We start from the raw sequence: 24,428 nt of genomic DNA, 5'->3' as shown, positions 1-24,428 counted from the left end.
TAAGGGAGGGTGAGGTGACACCAGGCAGGGTACCAGCAAGTTAACTCAATCTTTGTCATCAATATTTTTAGTGTAGCCTGAAAAATACAGGCTCTTCAATATTAACTACATCAAAACAGAGGTGTAAGCACAAAGAAGGAACTGTATGCATTACTGTTAATAAATAAATGCTCTGTGCACTACTGTTAATAAATATGCTAATGACATTCTGTTTATAATGCTGATGTTCCTCAGATAAGGGGAACTGTATGACAGCTGTCTGAATTTTATTCTGTAAGTGATCCAGCCAGAATAACAACTAACCAGATATTTTCTCCTCTTTCCTAAGTAGAATGTAAGAAAGGTATCCCTGTGATAAAACTAGTACAAGGTTAAGGAAATGACACCAAAATACTACAAAAAAAAATTCCATCATGCATATAACCTTCTTGTTGTTAGAGTTTGTAATAAGCACATATTAAATGCTCTCTCTGCAGTTAATGCACCTTTAAAACTGAGGTTTGTGAACTCTCCTACCCAATAAATAATTTGCAAGGCATTCAAATTCAGATCATGGCTGGCTTTGCCATGCTCTCCATAGAGTTTGTGAGCTGAAGATGACTACCCAAGAATAAACCTGTCACAGGTGAGTTCTGGAACTTGACCTGAAAAAAGTCATGGCCCAAGTCCCTCTCAAGTTGGGCACAGACATGGATGGCCCAAGGCTGCCACAGTGGTGCCTACTCAGCCCCAGCCACCAGCACATATCTCCCAGGGCCTGGGAGACACACTGGGGCTGGTTGGTGTTTTGATAGCACAGCAAATTCCTGACTCAGTCTCTCATAGGAAAAAACATTCCATAAAAAAGCACCCATACCCAAAGGGTAAGTGCCTGGACACCAGAGAGAGGGAGTCTATAAAGCAGAGCAGCAGGAAGCAGGCAGAATTCAATAGACACTCTGTTTCTAGGAAGGATTCACAGTGGCTGTTTAGAGGAAGGATTTCAGTACCTGGCTGTTACAACTTTTCCACAGTAACTTCTAAATCGTAATAGGGAGTTAACTGCATTTTATAAATGAATAATAAACTTTGCCTGCGCTATAATCATGTTACATTTGGAGCCACCTCAGAGTTCTGCATTACTAACCCACTTCAAAATCCTAAACTGGCCTGTGCCTGTAATCACGGTGGTCTGAAAGAGGCTGTTTCAGGCCGGAAAATGGGGAGTGGGGACAAAAGTGCATTGCTCAGCCCATCACAAAATACTGTGAGCCCTCCTACTGTCTGTGAGCCCTCCTATACATGCTCAAAGCTGGTGCTGGCTCCAGCAGCAAACACTGTCCCCAAACCCCCTGCCAGCACCATTGAGGACAACCCCAGGTTGTTCCCTACATCCCTCTGTGAGATAGGCCAGCAAGGAGGGGATGACGTGCTTTTAGCTGAGTGTTGCCTGCCCAGATCTAACTGGTAGTTTAAGTGGCTCATGCTGAGAATCACCTGCAGCTCTTCACCCATTCACCCTGCTCAGAAGTCAGCCTGCCATTGCTCAACTCTCAGAGCAAAAGAAACAATCTCTTCTCTACCTTTTGACCATCATCAGAGGTAGAGGTGGGGCAGGAGGTGAACCCGAGTGCCTGAGAGATCCCACTGTTCAAATGACAAAAAATTATCAAGAGGTACCTGCCTCCAGCTTCACAACTGCAAAACACATCAGGCAAAGAGAAATGACCTGGGAAATTACTCTGTCATTACAAAGAAAAACAACAGGGCTATGCATAGGAGTTACCGAATATTTAAAAGTGAAAAAAAATCTAGAATTGATGATTTGGGGAGGAAGGAAAGAGAAGGAAAGGTGAAAATATAATTCAAAACATTTATTGGAAGATGGGTGGGAAAGGGAATTCTTGCTACAGAATGACCATCTCCCTAGGCTGATACTTGAGATAGAGCTGCGAGATCAAGTACAATTTCTGAAGAGATCCAAAGTTTTGTAATGCAAGGTTACCAGGTATAGCTGCATATAAGTATAAGCAGATACTGACAGTCTTCTTCAGACTGCTGAGCCCTCTCCCACTGACTACCAGGCCCTTTAAAGCTTTCTGCTTGTCAGACATCTTAGAAAACCAGGTACTCCGAATTATTTCCTCTGGAAAAGAACATGCTTTTAGAAATAGATCTCTTACTGAGATCAAAACCGTGCTCCAAATACAGATTTGCATCCTATCAAAGCTACCAGGGCAGCTTTCTCACTATGCATTCTGATGGCTGCCTGGAGATCGCGTTTTTCTTCCACAGCCACTCATTTTGCACATGCAAAAGAGGATTGAAAACATGCATGTGAAGTTTTGTCTCCTCCACAAATGCAGCCTGGAATTCTACAACATACAACTGCTTGGCACCAAAGAGTTGAAGGACATGGAAAAAAGACCAGCCTGCCTTCCCATTTCGAGTCCTAGGGCTCCCCAAAATGTCATGACTTAGAACAGGATAGAAAGCAATGACAGCCCCATAAACAGAAGGATTTACAAAAGAATTAATAAACGACTCTTACTTTTCTTGCCTCAAGACTCTTCTGGGTAAATTATTACTCTTTAAAGCAGTGTGCAGGGAGTAAGCTGCCTGACTCCCATTAGCATTAGTAGTGGTGGCATAGTGTAAGCTTTGTGTTTCAGTTCTGAGGATTAATCACAGCAACGTATCTGTAGGGCACTTGCTTTGAACTCAGAGAATCTGGAACAGAACTACTCTTCTTTGTCAGACCCTCCTTTGAAGAAAAATCACAAGGAGGTGGGTGGGTTGCCTGCTAAGCCTCTTCTTAACCCACCAGCACTTCCCCATAACTCTAAACCAAGCAGTCAAGCAACAAGTGCAAACATTAAGCAGTTCTCTTTTGCTGCCTCTCCAGTAACATTAGCCAACATGGGGAAGCAAGACGGGGCAATTATTTTTTGAGTAGGGAGGATAAAAGATAAAAGAAATCACACAAAAACAATGAAATAAATGTGCTATCGAGATGAGAGCTTTCTTGCTGGTTTGTTGTTTGTATTTTTTATATACAGGATGAAAGCAAAAACACTGGAGAATAATTTCTGTGTATGAATTTGGAAATCTAAAAATAACAGCTCATTTAATACATTAAAAAGCCAACAACTGACCCTAGAATAGCTGGTGATGAATACATTCAACATGAAATTTTCCCTATTTTCTTTTCCCTTCTGTGTTTGCTGGCATCTTTCCCCCAGCCCATCCCTTGCCATTTCCCCTGTGAGGGAGGAGAGGCCTTGGCAGAGCTGGGACAGTCGCGCCAGCTTAGGCTTTGCAGGAGGGCGGCTATGGGCTCGGGGCTCCTTCTTGTTTGCCCTGAGATGCTAGAGTGTGCTCCTCAGCCAGCAGAAAGCCCAAATTACTGACTCTGCATTACCTCTGCTTCTCCTGCTCCTCAGCTGAATAAGAGCTGACTAGTCCCTCCAGAGGGCTCGTGCCCTTTGATGAAAGCTGCTGGCGCAACAAGTGCTCACGGCCATTTCTGTCAGCACCAGTTACAGCACACTTACATCAGGGGCAGAAGTACTCCTCACAGAGTTATCTGTTGAGAAGCATTAAATGATTCGTGGCCTCTCTCGGTTCCAAAAATGAGGGTTGGATAAAGCCGGGGACCTACAGACTGGGTGAGGATGAGCTGAACACCTACCCCACAGATGGATGCCAGCCTGCGGGATCTAACAGCATTCTGCGTGACTGGCAGCTCCTGTGAGCAGAGCTGTATGGCCACAGCTGCAGTACTGCTGCATTTCAGGGAGAGCAGGGCTGTACTGTGAGGAAGGCTCAAGGTACAGTGGCAGAGCTGTCTGAAGTCAAGAGTGCACTGCACCAACAAGGGATCAGCTCCTGCTACAACAGTTTGCACACTGTGATTAAGCACACTGGCGTGGCTGTAACTGGGAAGACTGCCCGGTACTTGCCTGCAGTATGCCTGGTTTTAACCAGCGCTGTCAAGTCTCTTGCTTTCACAAGCAATACATTATTTCATCCCTCCCTCTCCTAGATAGAGAAAACTCATCTTGCTGCAGGAGCCAACGTTTTGTTCCTCCTGCCTGCTCATTCACACCAGAAGCCCACCAGAACGGTCACATCCAACCGCATCTCATTTACTCTTATTGATGATGCCAGCTTTGTAGCAAGAGAAACAAAACAACACATTGAATTCAGGATAGCTGAAAATCAGTTTTCCACTCCTTCATGAAAGGAAAAGAGTCAAGCAACAGCTATTGATATTTTCCAGCAGTAATATTTCACCAACATTGCTTACTTTCCTGTGCACCTGTTGTACAGATATTCAGGTACAGATAGATACAAGATGGGTACAGGCAGCAGCCCCACAAACTTGTGCCTACAATTTGTTACAACTTGGGGTGCTACATAAAGCTATTTTCTTGACAGTAGTGTAGACTCACACATATTTTATCCAGTCAAGCTTCCTTCAAGCTCTGCCCTGAACAAAAAGCTGTCAGGGGTTTAATGCACTGGCATGGCTATGCCCACTGCAGACTGAATGATCTAACAGCATACAGACGAACTGATCATCCCAGCCCTTGACTTTCATAAATCAGTGCACCAGAGGTGTTGTCTTAATGGGCAGCTGTAGCATGTGACCTGGTACCAATCTGCAGAAAACACTCCCTTCCTTATGTTATGCAACTCTGCCCTGGATGCTGAGGTCTAAAACATACGTACGCACAAAGTTGTTGGGCAGTGCAGCCAGTGGCATGGACCACGAGTAAATAACAAAACAACACACGAGGCCTCTCCTATGTGTACTTTGTGTACTTTTTTGGGAGCTGCCTGCTAACTGTCAGCAAACATACTTTTAATTGCTGTTTTTCTTTTGTCACTCACTCAAAATGAAAGGATTGATCTCTATTGATCCAGGAAAAGGCTCGCTTTGTTTGCTCAACCTTTCTGTTGCTTATCAGGGTTGTACCAAGAGCTTGACACACACAAAGACAGAAAAGTAAATTAAAGTAATGAGAGAGTGATGGCAAGCCTCATACCAATCTCATTCTCTAACAGACTCCACTGCAAAAAAAAAGGTGGTGGAGACAACATCTTCTGGTTATTTTCACAGTTGTACCAACAATGACTTATTTCTACATGAATCTAATGCGTCAGTATTGATGCATATCAGAGAGGTTCTTTCTATACACAGAAGTGCATCTAAACATCCTGTCTATTTCCTCAGCAGTTTCCCATTATTTTGTTCTTTATCTCTGCTTTTCCCCAGCTGCTTACACACATTACTTCGGCATCCTTATTCATGTTCTTCAAAGGCACCACATCTAACCCCACCTCACTTTTGGGAGAGAAAAGCCCACCAGCACCCCAGTCATTAAAGTTCATCTCTCCACTTACTGCTCTCCTCCAAGGCTGCAGGAGTCCTGCTTTTTTATACCTAGGAGTGTTTTCTCTGCTCATGACTACAACACAGGAATAAGACTTGGAGAGAAGCAGTGTTCCTCCAGCTGTCAATCATGCCACCAAACAGCCACCCACCAGATGTCTTTCTCTTTCCATCAACATCAGAGCATGAAGAAGACAGCTGTCAAAGCTGGTGGCATTCTGCCCCAAACCACCTCCCCCAGCCCTGCCAAGATGAGACTGCTGTGTGGGTCAGAGCTGCTTGTAGATAACCTGGAGCCATGTCAGCATCCTACCTACATCCTCTTTGACCGAAGCTCCTGCCAACTTCACAGCCAAGCCTGCCGTTCCTATAGGCAATAATCGCCTGGGGATTAGCTCTCCCTGGCCCCCTGCTCTGGATGAAATCCCTTCAGCTAATGAGACTCCCTTCCAGAGACTGCATCACCAGATTTAGGGGCCTCCCAGACCTTACTATTGGGTCTTGGACCCTGCAACAGTGTCTACTGTTGGTTTTCAATGCCTCTTACTCCTCTCATGCAGGGTTTTTTGTTTGCTTTTCTACATCCTGGCTTCCAGATCTTTTTTCTACAGACACTAACAAAGCCACCTAAGCACTATTCTGATACAGCAACAGATCAACTCTTCAGCTCTATGAGAAAAGAAAGTGAAAACTCATCATGAACCCAACAGGCAGATGACAAGTGTTCTCTTTTCTGGCCAGTGAAATACTGAGTCTCCTCCAATAGTGATAAAGAAAAGAATATCTTTAAATTACACTTGTCGTCCTCTGACTGCTGTAAAATGGGGATTCATTTACCTCTGAAATTCTGTTCTCTTGCTTGTGTAGGAAATGCCTGCCTGTGGAAAGCTGAGGCCAACATCATTAATCAGAGAAACCTATGAAATAGAAGCCAAAGAGAGACATCAACTGATCTAACCCACCTATACATCACACAGGTGCCACTGCCTATACTATCCTTGGTCCATCAAAGAGTTTAACTTAGCAGAGCTGTCAATTCAGCTCTTTACAGAACCACTGGTTCCTCCTGGAAAACTTTGACAGGACTTTTCCAAGAAGCAATCCAACTGCCACATTAAGTAGCTTTTAGGTTTCTCTGCCCCTTTTCCTAGCTTCAAAAGGCTTTTACATGAAATATTTGCTTCTTGAAATGAAATTCTCAACTTCTTTTGCATGAAAAATCTTTTGTCCCTGAAATGATGACAAGGTAGACTTTTCCACTTCAACTGAAGAGAGTACAGAGGTCTAGTGCTCCAGCAAAGAGTTAAACATAGGTGCCAAGGCTTGGTGATCAAATAAAAAACATCACTTTTATTCTGATAGCAATAAAATGCATCTTCAGAAAGAAGATGGTAGGTCCTGATATGTTGAGCTATTCAAGGTATGAAAATACTCCTGAAAGAAGTGAAAGACCACCTCAACTTAGATTTACAATGGAGCAAGTCACAGGCAACTCTAAAACAGACTGGCAGAAGATGGCTCCCAGCTAGTAAAGATGGTGCAGGACCACACTAGTCAGTTAACTGGTTTCTCACCTGTGCTGTTTTGGGATGAGGTGCTGAGTTGGCTGCAGCAGCTCTGCTGGCTGTGGAGATTTGCCACACAGGACAGATTCTCCCCAGGACACATCAGAAGGGCCATTTTGAAATTAGTTGCCTGCAGTTTTCTATTCAGTATGCATTTCTTCTTCCAGATTATTCCATGGCTCTGTAATAGGACTGATTACAAGTATCATTTCTCTAAGCATACTCATTTGATGACTTCTCAAATAAAATGACAGTGAAGATTACTTGGAGGCAAGAGACTGACTACAAGTACATTATTCTTGCTCTGCGTATCAGTTGTCATGACAATCAGTGAGGACACTGGTTTGAAGTCCAATTCATACACGGCATAAAATTCATCAGCACCTACACATACACTAAGGAAGATAATTTTTGAAATTATAGATTCTTGTTGTTCACTCTCAGACATCTCTGAAGACCTTGTTTTTAGAAGGTGCTGAGGAACCCCCGTTTCCTATTCCTTAACTCACTACTAGCCTCTGAGGGCTTTTTTTTTTTTTTTTTTAGGCCATTATTTCTAAGAGAAAATCACCATTAATGTATGTAATGGATCCTGGTTTGGGTCACTAAGCTTTCATGTGGAAAGTATTATTTCTACCTATCTTTAGAAAAAAACATTTTTCCCTGTACAGAACTTTGCAGTGGTCTTTTCTGAGAGATAGGCAGCATGAACTCTGGCACTACAGGAGGCAAGGCTGTCTAGCACTTACAGCAGTGGGAGGTCGGAGACCTGAGTTCTGTTTCTGGCTCTCCCACTCACTCTCTGCATGACATTTAGCAGGTCAATTAACTTCCCTGTAAACTCTCTTTTTCTACATGTGAAATGGGTGTACTGGGCTGCGTTCTTCTTTTTGCACCCTGTTTATGTCAGAAGGATACTGAGTGAAAAGCATTGCCCAAGTGTTTCAGGATGCTGGGATGGAAGGGGCACTGCACAGCCAGCAGCACCACTAACACCAGGAATATGTAATTCTGAAAGCCATTTACTTGCACTGATTTAGTGCCAAAATATCAAAAAGTCTAAATTTAAAGGAGCACTTTTTCTTTTCTGAAAACTCCATGGAATATTTCCCACCCAGATGCTGATTTCACTTGTTTTTTTACATCTCCGAATGTCTAGTGGAATTATTATTCTGGTATAAATATAAGCAAATCTAAACTCTTTGTGCCCTGCCCATTAGTCTCTTCTGATTAGCATCTTTGTGCATGTGGATTTGTGCCTCTACTGACTTCTTCCTAATACTGGCAACAAGATTTTGCAGTTTAACCCTTTGTTTCTCATAGCACCACAGTCAAGCATGACAGCTGTAAGGAACAGCATTACACTTTGCTCACATTTGTAATTGTACCATACTGTAGAATGGATTCTGTAAGGGGAAAACTGATTTAGTATGTGTCCGTGATGAGTGAGGAGCAGTCAATACAGAGTTAATGCACTGCTAAAGATTTTATCAGATAAAACAGTTATTCAGCCACCTCCATGGCCCCTTCCATAAAATTTTAATCAACCTGGTCTTATGGGAAGAAAGGAAAGATGTGGACACTGCTAAATTATTTACAGCCATTGTTGTGTATGACAAAGAAGTCCCTCTTATGTCAGTAAGTGATATTCTTCCATTGATTTCATTCTCGGTACATCTAGGTGAGAATCAAGTTTGGGGAGAAAAAAAATAATAATAATAAAAAAATAAACAACAAGAAAACAACCAGGGATGCAAAAGGCAAGCCGGAAAAGACAGATTTGGAGGCAGAAATGATAGAGTTTGTATTTATGAAAGATATTGATCAATTCGACACACCACTGACAGATACTCAAATTAGCTGTCATAATTCCAATGATGCAGAGGGACACACAGACTCATGCTCCATTAAACACAACCTACATCCAGAGCAGTCAGATGAGATTTGAGAGACGGAACTCTGAAGTCCCACAGGAGATACCTGCAGTTGATTTATATTCCTGATTTCCCATTCCCTTACCAACTGCACAATCAGTTCCTGGAGGCGGGCAGAGAATAATTTCAGCAGCTAAACTGTGATTCACCCATCCAATTAAGGAGTCCTAGGATGGGTCCTGAGAAATCCTTCAGCTACCTCCAATCTTCCTGGGACATGACTTAATTCAGCCCTAACAATGTGGCTGAACTCAGGGCTCAGCTAATGGTAGGGGAGCCTAAGAACATAAATCTGCATAAGTTTTCATACATCAATATTCACACATCTTAGATCTTTTAAATTCAAAAGTAGGACAGTGCTCTGGATGTACATGAGAATCAGGTTTATTCCAAAATTCAGTATATAAAGAGCATCACTGAAAAGCAGTAATTAAACTGGCAACCACTGCCTAGAAGCTATCACCATACAAAAATCACCTCCATGTTTCAGCCTGAAGCTTCTGTCAGGGTCAAAGCCAGGTTGTTTGATTCCAAGTTTGTTGGCATCTATTTCATGCTGGCTGCTGTGATGTTCCCCTGTGGATGGTGTATGGCTTCACGAACAAATCACAAAAATCTAATTTCCAAAATGTTCCACTTAAGTCTTTCTCCTAGCACTGGTGCAAGGAAGCACTTACTCCTCATTACTAACCCTGTGTGTGGTGTGTGGCATGTAATCACCTTGAAATATTTCACTGGCTGGCTTTCATCTTGCTAACAGTGTGGGGTGGGGCACCAAACCGGGGTATAAATAAACCAGGATATAAATCATCATAAACCAGGCATTAAATCGGTATATAAATCAAAAATTATAGAAGTCAGAGATGGAAAAGACCCATTAGATCGCCCTGTTTGTTCTTTCCTGTGTTCTCACCCTAAGAATGTGCAAGGCATCATTCTTGATTAGCCAAGAGACATAGAAAAACGCCCATCTCTCCCCCTCTGTCTCTCTCAAGAGGGAAAGAAGGGAAACAGAGCGCACTGCATGCATATTAATAAAGCCGTATTTTGACTGGCTGAATGACTGGAAATGATTAGCGATGGTATGTTTTACCTGTCAACATCTCCACATTGCAACAAGTAAAATGTCTCTAATGCTCCTCTGCAAAAGTCACAAGGCTGGATGGAGTTTTCTCTCAACTTCCTTGCATTCAGAACAGCTCAAGTACCCTACAACTCTTCTATGACAGAGGTAAAAACATGCCTTCATTTTTCCAACAGAACAATAGGAGGCAACATAAAACACCATGTAAGCCAAGGTAAATCCAAGTGTCTGCATGTACAAATATAACAAAACCAAACAAAAAATATCAAAACATTTTGAAAGCTGCAGTATCAAACATACCCAAGCTAGCAAATGAAAACTGTGACCCCTTCAAAAGGGGCAGTGTGAAAGCTGGGAACCCATGCAGTGCAGTAATTAAGAGTGGCAGGTGCTGAGATCAGTCGGCTGACATACAGCTCCTGCTCCCTCACTCCCAAGTGCTTTCCTCTATGCTTACCCCAGAATCCTTGGTGGCAAAAGGCCAATTCATTTAAGAAATCTTTTTAGATGCAGTCTCTAACCATGTTCTCCTCATTTTCTCTGAACACAGCATGAGTTGGGTGATCGTCTGAAATCTGATTGATAGGCTGTGGGGCACTCATAGCTGTCAAATACTGTAAAAAACAAGTCTCAGTCATCTCCAGTTGGACACCAAAAAGCAGTTAATTTCAATTCTCAAGTCTAGAATGGAAATTAGAGATCACCTCAAAAGGTAATTGTGAATGCTTTTTTTTTTTTTTTTTACTATCCCTTCCATAATTCATTACAAGTGTCACAAAGTTCATGAAATAGTTAAATATTCTGTCTGTAGAGCTGCATTTTGCAATAAAAGGATCAGCAAAAAATATATTAAGCACTGAAAAACTCTAATATTTAAATGGTCATTGAATGAGAACAGAATATCCAAATGTATGGAACAAGGCTGGGGTCCTGTAGAAAACTTTATGTTTTATAATAACTGAAGACTTGATAATAAGCTCAAAGACAAATTTAAGGTCATGTTTTCAGCTTGTACTTTGTCATCTTCTGACTTAACATGTTTGTATTTGCAACCTTAAAGAGGCTCATATGATTTTGTGACCTGTACGTTCTTAACAGACTGCAATAGCAGGAGTTCTAGCAAGAGGTTTCCAACAAACTCAGCAGAATGAGACTTCTGACCACATTAGAGCCCCCTGTTATGTGAGCTGATGTAGGAACCAACAGAAGTAAGACGCCGAGCTGTTTTCTACCATCTATCAGTGATGTTGGTAAACTGGAGAAGTACCAGAGGACTAGAGGCTTGCCAACATGACTCCCATCTACAAAAAGGCTGGTAAGGAGGATTCAGAGAACCACAGGCCTGTTAGCGTGACTTCAGTGCTAGGAAAGATTATGGAGCAGATCATCTTGAGGGAGATCACAAGGCAAATGTAGGACAACTGGGGGATCAGGCCCAGCCAGCATGGCTTCATGAAAGGCAGGTCCTGCTTGACCAACCTGATCTCCTTCTGTGATTGAGTGACTCACATGGTGGATGAGGGAAAGACGACGCAGTCTGTCTAGACTTCAGCAAGGCCTTTTGCACTGTCTCCCACAGTATTCTCCTGGAGAAGGTGGCAGCCCATAGCTTGGACAGGTACACTCTTTGCTGTATAAAGAACTGGCTGGAGGGCTTGGTGGTGAATTGAGTAGACTCTTGTGCACTTTTTGCATAATGCTTCAGAGAGTCTCCTTCCCTCCTCATTTCCTGTCCCCACTGTTGCCCGTTTTTGCATCTCCTCTTCTACCATCCCAGCCCTTATCCTAGTCTCTATATCCAATAATCCCTTGTCTCACCTGTCCTAGCTCATCAGTCCGGATGAAGTTTTGTCCCTTTCCTTGTCTTAATCTTCTCCCTCCTCAACCCCTGTCTATCTTTCCTACTCAGACATCCCTATTGCAGCATAGGATGGGGAGTTATATAGACTCCTTCGTACTCCTTCTCTGCTCTTCTCCCTCTAAGATAAAGGTAGCATGCAGATGGGAAAGCTATTTTCTGGTGTAGGTATTAAGGTCACTGCCATATTAGCAGAGCCTAAGATGAAATCTAGCAGAAGGCAGTAAAATCCTTTACAAATTTGTAACAGTTTTCTTGGCATCAAAAGCTAAGACCATTTTTATATCTCAACTTGAAATAGCAAGATATGAAGAAAATCCTACAGCAGAGAGAGAAGTGGAAAAATGTTTGTCACTACCGCCTGGTCAATAGCATTTAGAATGACGAATACTATGGAGATCCAACAACACCAGACCTCCAGACAAACGAGCACCTGCTGCATGGCTAACTCCAGGATGGCTCTCCTGTCTGCTTAATAACCAGTGTATTAAGGAATGACATTATATCATCAGCCAAATGGCACTGACCAGCAGGATGGTGTCATACTTCAGGGTGTTCCTCCATCTGGGTGCATAGGTAGCTAATTAAAAATGAAACAACATTTCCTTGTAGAGGAAGATAGGAATGGAAAGGGACCCAAGGGAGTATGGTTGAGAGTGTGGAAGAAAGCAGCAGGAGAAGCTGCCTATTTATTTCAAACACTACTTTCAGTAGTACTCAAGGAAAAAAACAAAAATTCTCTTGGGTCAGCACTTAATACGGATACAAAAATGAAATATTTACTGTTGTTTATAAAATCATCTGACAGGGTCAAGCCCACGAGCCTACAGGCGTTACTAATGCATTGTCAAGCTACGATCTGAGATTGTCTGCATATCTCAGCATGTTGTTTCGTGGACTTGAGAAGCCTGTAAATTTAGAAGTGTAGACATTACTGTCTTCTCCAGAGCACTAATTGCTGCCTCTCCCATCTCCCAGTATCACATCCGACATCCACAAAAGAAGATTCTTCCAGTCCCCCTGCCAGTAGTTTTACTGGCAGTAAGGAGATAACTGAGTGCTTCCCAGGCCTAAATGAAGAAGCCTAGTAATAATGAATGCCTTATTCTCCTAGAGACTGCAAAGTTTGAACCATTAAGGCTGATAAAACCCACTTAGACTTCAGCATAAAAGAAGCTATATAAATTAAAATACTACCACTCTCCACATCCTGTAGAAATCCTTCATTTCCTCCAATACATGCTCTTCTCAGAATGTGCCAGGCTATTACTTTGGAATTTACAATTCATTTTTTATGCAAATGGCTTTCAGAACACCACAAACACAGGATTATTGCCATTTTCAGCAGAGAAGGCAAATGTTATCATTTCAATTAACACAGAGCTTCATGGTTCTTCTTTTTCTGACAGTGCATCTCCCCATGTCAATGCTCTAAATTCAGAGCCCACATCCTGTGACCTCACAGCAGAAGTTCACGCATTTGAGATATGGTTGTCTCCAAAGCAGTTTGGTGACAATTTCTAACTCAGCTGTGCAGGAAGAGATGTTTCCATTGCAATTTCAGCCATGATCTGCCCTGATGGAAGGCATTCCTTTTTCCTGGACACAAAATAGCTGCTTGCTCAGTAGTGTGGAGCACAGGTCTAGGTGGCACAAACAGAAGTCCCAGCTCTTGTGTGGCCAATTTTAATCCAAAGTAAAAATTCAGGTTCATGATAGGTGAGAAGAAAAGAAAAATAAGAGGTTGGAAGACAGCTAGCTGTCTGTCTTGTATGGTTGACTCCACGAGTCAGCAAAATAAAAGCTTTTGGAGAGAAGGAAGGAATTTTTCATCCCTTCTGGAGATGTTCACGTGATGCAGTGCAAGTTACAGGGAGCTCTGCCATACGCAGGCTCTGAGCATCATGCAGCATTTGCCCTGTTTCAGCTACCAATGCAGGAGAAAGAAGACACAGAGGTTTGGCTTGTTCTCAGAGAAGAAGATCTCATTCTTTAAGAACATGCATCATTGCTTGTTTGCAGCAATTTCTTTGCCTGTGTTAGAGAGAAGATAGTCCTAGAAAAGCCCCTTTTCCCTGCTTCACCTGACAAGACATCAGTGAGGAAGACTGGAGTGACCCATAGGCAGCAGCCCCATGTGGCTCAGGACAGTTCTGAGACCAGAGGAGGTTAACTCACAATCCTGTAGTACCTGCTTCCTGCACAACTCTTCTTGCTGAAACTGCTCTCACAGAATGGATGCACAAAAGTCCCACAGCATATACAAGTATGTTCATAGGCAAAAGTGAGTGAGAAAGGATAAGATCTAAAGAACCTGGAGGCAAAAATAAAACATCATACTAGACTGGATCTAAGGAAGTATAAAAAAAATCTCTTTCCTCTTATCTTTATCTTCCATTTGACTTAAGCATGCTTAGAAACTTCACTGTGTATTTATTTTCCAAACTATGGCTAGCCTTCTTCACAGAACAGTTGGTTCTTAGACTGTCACAGAAGAACAATGTAGAGCACAGGTTGTCTAAAGCCTATAAGCAAAAAAAAAAAAAAGCAACAACAACAACAAAAACCACAACAAAAAAAAAACAAAACATAGCCTCCCCACACTCTGACAGTATAAAACAGCATCACTCATTGGCGTGTCTGGTTTTACTCCAAGGAGCAAACTGGAATGGACTTTGGGTGCCTTATACCTCCCTCCTTCACAGTGGCCTTAGAGAACAGTACTGTAGATTCCTGGAGGATGTCACACTGAATATAACAATGACATTTTGTCATTGTACTACAGTTTTCAAAGAAAACAATCTTTCACTTTCTTTGGTAGAATATGCCAGGCAATTGTTTCCTGAAGTTTTTAAATAAGATTAAAAAAACATTTCCTGGCCAAAGCTTCCCGGTCAAATGCTTATTTCATGATCTGAAAATGCCTCACACCATTTCCAATGCCTGTCCTATACTCCATGAACTCCATGAACCCCTGCCATGACCACTTTTGCCATGTTTCATGAGCACAATTGTAGCACACAAAGTAAACCTATGGGAACAAAACAAAATATATGGAATTAAATAGTCCAGTAAATATAGAACCGTTCTGATTTTTACATTTTTGTTCAAATGATCTGTACCTCCATTTCTAAAAGGATCATTGATGCTGGTGGAGGGTTTCAGAAGCCAGAACTTTATGTACAGAACTATGTTTCTATACATAAAGGTGGGGTGAGAATGTGATTCTGTGACTGACACAGTCATAGAATTGTAGAATGGCTTGGCTTGGAAGGAACCTTAAAGCCCATCCAGTTGCAATCCCCTGTCATGGGCCAGGTTGCCACCCACTAGTCCATCCAACCTAGCATCTAAAATCTCCAGGGATGTAGCATTCACAACTTCTCTCGGCAACCTGAGAAGTCACACCATTACACTGGCAGCTTCCATGAAGTGACAGTTATTCATGCTCAAAGTTGTTGGATGCGGCATTCTTTCCCTTCTCCCTTCCCCTCTCAGCTTGTATAGACATTTGTTTTGTCTAATTAGATGAACATTATCTCCTGACAGTAGAAAGTTGGCAATACTACAATCATTATTCCCTCCATCCCTATTTAACCAGAGACAGTTGAGAAGAAGTGATTGCAGGGAAGTGAAGTCCTATTTCCTCAGCTCATGATGCCATAAGAAATCAATTTGGAGCAAAGGTTCCATCTTGAAAATGTCAAATAGAATGAAAAAAGACAAAATCAAAAATGATAAAGTCAGGTCCAACCATTCCTTCAGGTCCAGATGCTCGCCTGAGTTTTTCTAGCACAGCTGACAGCATAGCTATAGGAAAAACTGCTTTCTGTACTTGTGGGTGCCATTGGGTCCTTGGCCTCAAACTAATTGCCCACCTCCCACTCCTGCAACACAAGAGAAACTGCTAGAGCACCAGTCCTGTCTGGTCAACCTGAAAAGAATAGTCTGCTGAGCATGGCTGGAGTCCTCTCTCCTCTGCACCCCAACCTAACACGCAGGTAAATCAACAGAATTCCTTCCCAGGCCCATTCTTTGCTTCCCTTGCAGCAGGGAAGGAAAACAACCAGTACTGAAATACATATATGTCAAAGGACAGCAGAGGCTTCAACCTGGAAGTGGTATTTTCTTTAGTAGTATGAACAAACACTCCACTTTCACCTTTCCAGTTCCCCTGAAATTTTCCAGATGCAATTTAGTCCCAGTGTCTCATCAGGATATAGGGTTTTTCCTTTCTCCCATTTTATGTTACAGATCTGACATATTACCCATATGGAGAACATGAGGAACAACAGGTCTGTTCCTTTATTGCCTGTACACTCAGGGAGAGAGAAATTATGAATAGGAAATTGTTCAGAGGAGAATAATGGTCATGCTGACTTAGAAAGTTTATGCTGCCTCAGGAAGAGCAGAGGGGAGCTGAATTAACTGTGCCCTGGATGAAACTAGTCCAGAGGTATAGAACTGTGTCAGCTGCTAAGGAAGGGACTAAGATTACAGGGACTTTCTGAAGGTGCTTAATGATGTAGGGGTGGCTGCTCAATCACAAAGGTTTTCTAAAGGGAGAACATCCCATGGCCTAAACGTTATTTGAAAAAATTGCTATCAGCCTCATCTTTTAAAAGATGTTGTAGAGAAAAAAAAAAAAAAGATTGCAAGCTCTACATACAATTTGAATGCAAAATGGGCTCCAGATCCTTCACTGGCTAACTCCATATATCATATACTCACCATTGTACTAAACCACCCTGGAGAAGAGAGCTTCTAGGTACCTTTCCTTCCATGTTTTTACAAAGCATGAATCTGGCAATCTCCATCTACCTGCACTTTATCCGACTCATGAATCAGCACAAAAATCTGGGTCAGAAATACGTACACACACCCATGCACTTGGCGAACCCTCCTTAGGAAAGAAACAAACAGCCTCATCCTGAAAGAGCTTCAGATCACATCAGATATGTTAAAGTGTAAGCACTGCGTATAGGCTGCCACTTCGGAGACTGCCAAATGTACTCTTGAAAGCTCCAGTCAGCTGCCAACACCATGCTCAGGAACTTGCTGATCCCATCAAGGGACGCACACACTGAAGGACTAACATTGCCAGACATTTAGTAATTACATTTAAGTTGTGGAAAAACATTCAAAAGGGCATGAGGATAACCCATTGCTAAGACACTGCAGAAATAAAGATCAACTTCTTTAAGACAATAATTCCTATAGTAATTAGTGAGATTCCCAGAGGATAATCACAGAAAAGTCATCGCTGCTCACAGCAGTGACAAAAGCACACATACATAGCCAGAAGCATAAACCACAGCCTCTTTGTACTGCAACTTAACAGAAGATGTCCTTTTCTGAGGGGACAGGAGGAAGTGGGGTGTTTGTTTTCTGCACACACAGACTAAAGTGTTAACATAAAACTGACACCAGTGGAGATGGCATAGAAGCAGACAACCTGAAAGGTACTGAATAACCTGATCTTCTAAATTTAGGGACAAACAAGTGCCACACTGTGCAAAACTGGCCTTACAACCTTCTGAGAGGGATGGAGAGGCAGGAATTCAGTGTTCCTTTTCTTCATCATATCAAAATAAAAATAAATATTTATCCATAGACATCAAAATAATAATAATAATAAAGGAGTCCAGCAGGTCCCTCCGGAACTACTTTAATGCTTTATCAGATATCACCAGGTGGGTGTACAAGAACTAACAGAAACCAGGTTTGATCTTACCAATTCAAGGAGCGAATGGTATCATAACAGCTTCTCCTTCCCAAAGCTTAAAAGCATCCTCCCAGAGCAACAGCTCCAAAAGGCAGGAGTGAAACAGGCACTGAAAGTCCTGGAAACACCAGAGTTCTAACATATTTCTCAGACAGTTTGGACTTACTGCTTACAATTACCTTCTGAGATTATGCATCAATATCAGCATTCTTTAACTTCCATCATTTCCAAAGGGCTGTTAACTACTTGCACTGAGACAGAGGAACTCTGGACATTCATCAGTAACCATGATTGAATAGTAACAAAAGGAAGTTGCAGTGCAGGATTTTTTCCTTGCAAAATCCTACCTCTTCTATTTGTTTGTGAAAGCCATTTTCCAACTCCAAGATGAGGAAAAAGCTTTAATGCCCTCCATACACCTCACGGCAGTTCCAGCTCTGTCAGATTTTGTTGCATAAGCAAATGTTACAAGTTGATGACCACTAGCTACTGTTATCACTCCTTCCCTGTGCCTTTAAGGGTGCAGCTTCTCTTTCTACATCTTCAGAGGAGAATGATGCCACACTTACCAGGAGCTGCAGGCAGGAGGACATATTCTACAGTAAAAGCTAGCAATGAATTCTGCTGGAAGCAGGAAACTCAGCAGTAGCATGAAATGCAGGAAAACATACTTATAAACTGAACATTCTACTAAATTAAAAAAACAGGGCATTGATCTTGTTATACATTTTCATATTTAATTACATATGAATCTCTGCGTATAAAGATCTCTTCCCACCACCAATTCTTCATGCCTCAGCAGAATTTCTATTCAGCAGCAGAAATAGCCATGTAGGTCGTAAGTACAAATTGATCCATCTGCTATAAAGACTAACTGCATGTGAGAACACAATTCTAAGCGAGTTGTCTGTCAATTTCTCCATTCTCATTTATTAGTGAGTACCTCCCTCAGTCTGTACGTGAGGAAAATTGAGAAGAAAGCCAGCAACACTTACGCAAGGCATGCCACTCATCCTGGCGGATTGTCTTGGTGATGTTGTAGGTGAGGTTCTTGGGAATGGTCGCTGAGGAGTAGTGGTACTTGATGTATGAGCACCGCTCAATTGCTCCTGGAAATGGAAAAATACAGAAGAGAAATTGATGTTACATGAATGCAATATGTTCTCTCAGCTGTAGACTAGATGGACCTGACAAGCAAAAGCAAAGGCTGAGAGAAAATCAGTCCCTGCCATCAATCCAGTGTGGCAGCCAGTACACCTTTGGCATACGATAGGCAAAAGCAATCTGTAGGAAAAGCTCACATGCAAAATTAAGATACAACAAAGGCTACACGGTAGCTGTCAGAGCTGTGCTTTCACCACCGGGTAGAATGTGGCAAGTCACTCCTTCTTTCCTTCCTTTTCCCAGAGCCATGGACTAGCAATACGCAGGCCAGCATTTACCACTGAGAAACCAGAAATTCCCACTGTAGCTTATCCTGCAATAATGCTTCTGTGGGCAGGCTTCAGGAGATGTGCAAAGCAAACACTTTTCATCTTATCTTCAGTAATAAAAGCACCACGAGAAAAATATGTATTTATAGAAAACAATTTTTCAGACTACATCCACCTCATAGCCAAGAAGCAAGACGAGCAGAAGCAAGTGTTACTGGTTATGTTGTGTCTCTGGAAGGTATCCAGCCAATTTCATAGTAGACTCAAATAGAATTTATAAGCCTCTGGATAATAAACTTCAAATGGCAACACAAATGGCTGGAACAGGCAACATTTTTGCCCTTAGAATCATAGAATCATAGAAGCGTTCAGGTTGGAAAAGACCTTAAAGATCATCAAGTCCAACCATGACTAACCATACTACCCTAACTCTAACATCCCTCTGCTAAATCATGTCCCTGAGCACCACATCCAAACGGTTTTTAAACGCATCCAGGGATGTGTTTAAGATAGGCTCCTCCCCGGGGAGCCTATTCCAGTGCTTAACCACCCTTTCTGTAAAGAAGTTTTTCCTGATATCCAACTTAAACTACCCTGGCTCAACTTGTAGGATTTCATCTGCATTCTATGGAAAAAAACAACCACGTGCTTCTTCTGTTTGACTTCTGATCACATACTCATATTTTCCTTTTATAGCTAATTTTCTTCCTCTACAATCATCATACCTTCAGGCCATCCTCTTCTGGCAGCTCTCTGCACAGTGTCCTTAGAGGAATGGGCCTGGCATAGCCCAATGCTTTTTGTAAACTATAGCCTCACCAATTTCCACATCTGATCAGAATTCTGTGGTAGTGCAATCATTCTTGCACTGGTGAAAAAGCAGTAAAGTTTCCTGCATCCCTCTTGCCAGTACCCTTAACACCGTCTTCATTAGACCCTCTTAGTGAGCATTCAGATTTAAACCTCATGAAAGTCATTTTTCCATTAATATTACGGTATTTTGGAACAGCCCTCTAATAATTAAAAAGGCATCCTGAATGCAGTTGTCCACACTGTTTGCTACTAGCTACCACTGTTCAGAGGATCGACTGCTCTGGAAATGCTTTTATGTTTTAAAAATGCACTAAGACATGCACTCAGTAGAATTAAATGAAGCAATGATTTATGTAAATGAGAGAATGACATACCAAGAGGCATGTAGACAACCCTAACTGGCAACCAAAACCAAAATGCAGAGGCGTTAGCCTTATGTGTAGCTCCAAGGGGTTAACCATGTTTTTATACCTCTAGAAATATAGGTTTCTGCTTTGGGTTGTAAAATATTACTTGGGACGGACTTTGACCATACACCATGAATTCACAGCATGAATTAAAAAAAAACCATGCAACAAAATTATTAGTTACAACTGTGTAGACTAAGCATCCTCCCAAGTTACTGCAATACAGACATTGGAGGTCCTCTCTGTTTGCTTCTTTTAAGCATTCCTCACATTCTGCCTTTGACAGCAATTAGATCAGACAAAGCCAAATATTATAAGGGAAAAAGGCAAAATATTTACGTATGTATCCACCCGCCCTGACAGCGTGATGGGCTTCTGTGTGAATCTGCACCATCTGGGCACCAAATGTACGCCCAGAATTAAAGTTTCAAACCAAGAATAGTATTTGGGGGAAGAAAAAAAAAAAAAGAAATCTAGTGTGGAAAGAATTAGAATAAAGCCTGAAATTGCAACCTTGTCTTCACACGGGTTTTCCTCTTTCCTTTTGTTTACCTGCAATCAGGAGCATTGGTAAGAAAGTGGAAAAACACTTATTTGTAAGAAAATAATCTTTACACTACCAGATACCTGCATAGAAAAAGATTTATATAGATAGCTGACAAGAGCACAGAGCCAAGACTCAAATTTAAAGCATACAGAAGGAAGAGTCTGTAAAAGATTCTATTCCACTTGCTGTAATTTCTTTAAATAATCATCCAGTTTCTAGCAAAGTTAATCAAACATCTCATTTTTACTGCAAATACTTTTAGTAGTAATGCACAGAACTTTTCACTGATTTATATTACTACAGCCTAAAGCACAAAAAGATTATGGTCTGAATTCAGATCATCACTTGACCATACGTATAATTTTAGACTTATGCTTACATTCCCATGACTTTAATGAGTCTTAAGTATACATTTAGAGACTATCTAGATCTAAGAGTATGATTGCAGTGGCAGTGCTACAATGGTATCCGAAGTACACTCAACTGTGAGCAGTAAATTCCATGATGATCTCCGTTCCAGCCACACTATACTTGCTCGCCCTTCCTACATATAAATAAAATTCTGACTACTAGCCAATTAACATCCTGATTCCAACCAAGAGTTTGAAGGGACCAGGAGGGAGAAGTACTCATTGCAGATGATGAGGCTGGTCACTAAGTGCCCTGAGGGCTGATCAGAGCATGGAATGATTCCCCACATCTGTCACACTGAAGGAAACAGACCCTTAGGTCAGGCAGACAGGGATGCTGCTCCTAGATTTTCACCCTTCTCTGAAGCATTAAGCATGGATTCACTGCTGGAATAAGTCTAATAAATTTCTTGTTACAGGGCTTAAAATACTTCAGCCTAATCCAAGGTTTTGGGCCAATAAGTGAATAAGCAACAGTGTACAGTACACCAGAGGTCAGCCCACATGATCTAAGGGGGCATTTTGGTTTGAGCCTATTAAATTTTCTTGTGAACAGTAAGTCTAACACACTCAGGAGAACACAGATCAGGGTATTTTAGAGCTATCTTCTATCAAATTCCAGCACTTCAGTTACTTCAGACTCCAGAACCATAGTGACCACTGAAGAGTGCAAGTGCCCTTCTTCATCCATATGGCCACTGACTGCTAAGAGAGACAGGCCTTTACCAGGAACCTCAAGCTTCCCATGGCCCAGTGAAGCTGTCACAAGGTTTGTAACTGCCCAACATTTAAATGTGAGCAATTTATCTTAACCTGCTGACTCAATGCAACTGCACCAGTGCATATCTAGCCAGAAGTGAGAATTAGCTTTAGAAACTTAAAGAAAAAGCTTTCATTTGCCTGGATCTTCCAGTAAAAGTTAGGGAAAGGATAAGTGTATAGCAGTGACAATTTCATACTTAAGGACATTTCCTTGCTTGCAACATATCAAAGAGAGAGCTGGGCTCATCTGCACAAACATCCCATTTCTGGAGATTACAGGGAAAACAAAGACAGTGATTGCAGCAAGGACTAGAACTTCTGCTCTCATGGAAAAGCTTCTCAGAGAAACCCTAAGAAAACTGCACCTTCAGATGGATGAAGAGTAGTGCTCATACTAGTCTCAAAGGGTGAGGAGCAAAGAAAAAGTTTACACTGGACCAGGCCCCGGGCAGCCTGATCTAGAGGGTGGTAACCCTGCCGATGTCAGGGAGTTGAAACCAGACGGGCTTTAAAGTCCATTCCAACAGCATTCTATGATTCTATGACATTTTCCTTTCCTCAAAATGGTACCCAAACTTACAGAGCACCTTCAGCCTTCAGCACTAACTTGGAACCTCCACATGACCGAGCTCACAGTTACTTGAAGAGCAAATCAGTGACTGGGTTTTTGCATCTATGCAGCTTTGGTTGGCCACAAGAAACATGGAGAAACCACGAAGATGTGCTGCTATTGATGTAAGTTCCAATTCCCTCTGATTAAAGGGAAATGTTTGCTGGAAATCCTGAAGAAATATGCCAGGTGGTTTCAAACAGAGTGCTAAGAAAGGAATCAGCAGGAAGGGACAGCTAGAAGTGTGCGGAGTAAACTGCTGTACTACCCTTATGGGGATGGATGCTCAGGGAGGAGTCTGCAGTTGTAACTCTATGGTTGGCATCCACCTGCTCCAGCAAAGTTCAGATGCCAAGTGAAATTGAGCTGAGGGAACTAGAGGTACCTTTACCCAGAGCAGCTTTGCAATGCCACTAAGTGTAGTGGCACTGCACACGCTGCTCCTCTCTTACTGATCACAGTATCAGCTTGAATCCCATCATATCTATTGAGCTATGCTCCATGCTATCGCCTTAGTATATGAATTTCCTCTTCTTTATTACAAAGAAAATCCTTGAAGTGTGCTATAGCAGGAACATCAACTGAAAATATTGTGCAATTCCTTTCTATGCTGCTCACAGAACTATCCCAATGCTCTTGATGTGAGCTCAGCTGCTGGCAAAACTCTGCTCATTGCTTTGTGAGAGCTGTAAATACTACCCTTGCAGAGGACCCAAACTGCCAGCAATGCAGGAGTGACTGAACTCTTCTCCCACTCAAAGCCAAACAGGATTGAAATTTATTATAAAGGGAGGTCATGCTGCTGGTATCCATACTCTATATCTGGTAAGTAAATGATTTTTCTCCAGAACTTTCCATCACCAGCTTCTTCAATATTATTTCAGCACCGCTCCAAGAAAAGCAGAGATGAAAACTCAGAATGCCACCAAGGTATTGGTCACATCAGTCCTAAAATTTTGTATCTCAGAAGTGCACAGAAGAATTTACCCCATAAAGTCAGCTTAACTTTTGCAAAGGTGAATCTCAGGCTTCAGGAATATATACCATCACTGTGCCCATATGGTTTAACCTTCTGCATGACGAGAATCAGCTCCTCTGAGAGCTTTAGCAGTCCTTTAGTAGGTCCTTCACGAAACTGGTAACCTGCAGGAGCAGTTAGTCCTGTGTTCTTAAAATCACTTCAGATTCAGCCCAAGGTGGAATATCAAAGTTACTTTCATAGGTTATGTGACTACACTCCCCTCCTGTAAATCAGAATTACAAGGTTTCCCATTTCCCCCTTCCTCCCTCCCTCCCAACTTTCAAGGAGGCAGACTGTGGAACCATCCTTAAACTTTAGGTACAGATCCACCCAGTGCTTTGTCAGCAAGTCACATTTGGTAACTGAAGGGCTCACAGCTACAGAGCATTTCTAACACATTAAGTCTCTTTGCAGCAATCCTTGGGTAAGAATTATCAGGAACCACAGGTAGATGCAGGGAGCCAGCAGCTTATTTACTCTGGATGAACAACGTACGGCATGGCCGTTCCAAGCTCCGCAACAAGCCAGCACTGACCTGGCAGGCACCTTGGTTTCTGTAGTATGCAAATACCCAAAACCTAGTGATACCCACTCTTCTCCTGCAGTATGCATGCTGATTTCTAAGAAGGCTTCAGCTGTAAAGCTAGCATTTGTTTATTATGTTTCCTGCCAGGGCTTTTGATATCATGAGCTTCACTGAAAAGGCTGACGTGGATGTTCTGAGCCTTTGCTACCTCCAGGCAGCTTTTCCTTCTGTTTTGTAGATACCTCTCTACGAACTGTTCAGAGCAAGTAATTTATTCCACAAAATTCACCTTTTGTGCTGGATCTAATTTTTACATATCTGTTTGAGAATTACTACACAAAGATTTTCTACTAAAA

General features: G+C 42.0%; 1 protein-coding gene across 3 annotated transcripts in view; it reads right to left on the bottom strand.

Moving 5' to 3' along the window:
• The window catches only part of TMEM178B (transmembrane protein 178B), a 221,458-nt gene that overhangs the window by 144,275 nt on the left and 52,755 nt on the right, over positions 1–24,428 (bottom strand). For all 3 annotated transcript variants that reach the window (XR_016468437.1, XM_090144425.1, XM_031589800.2), the window contains exon 2: positions 18,539–18,652. Coding sequence is in view for 2 of the 3 variants with exons in the window: in XM_090144425.1 (XP_090000551.1) it covers positions 18,539–18,652 (114 nt within the window). In the remaining variant the exon portion in view is untranslated. The remainder of the gene's footprint in view (positions 1–18,538; positions 18,653–24,428) is intronic.

Source organism: Phasianus colchicus, chromosome 1 (genome assembly GCF_987193195.1).
Source record: "Phasianus colchicus chromosome 1, bPhaCol1.hap1.1, whole genome shotgun sequence".
In the NCBI taxonomy this organism is placed as follows: domain Eukaryota; kingdom Metazoa; phylum Chordata; class Aves; order Galliformes; family Phasianidae; genus Phasianus; species Phasianus colchicus.
The sequence above is the reverse complement of the archived record's forward strand: the minus strand, read 5'-3'. Positions and strand labels throughout refer to the sequence as shown.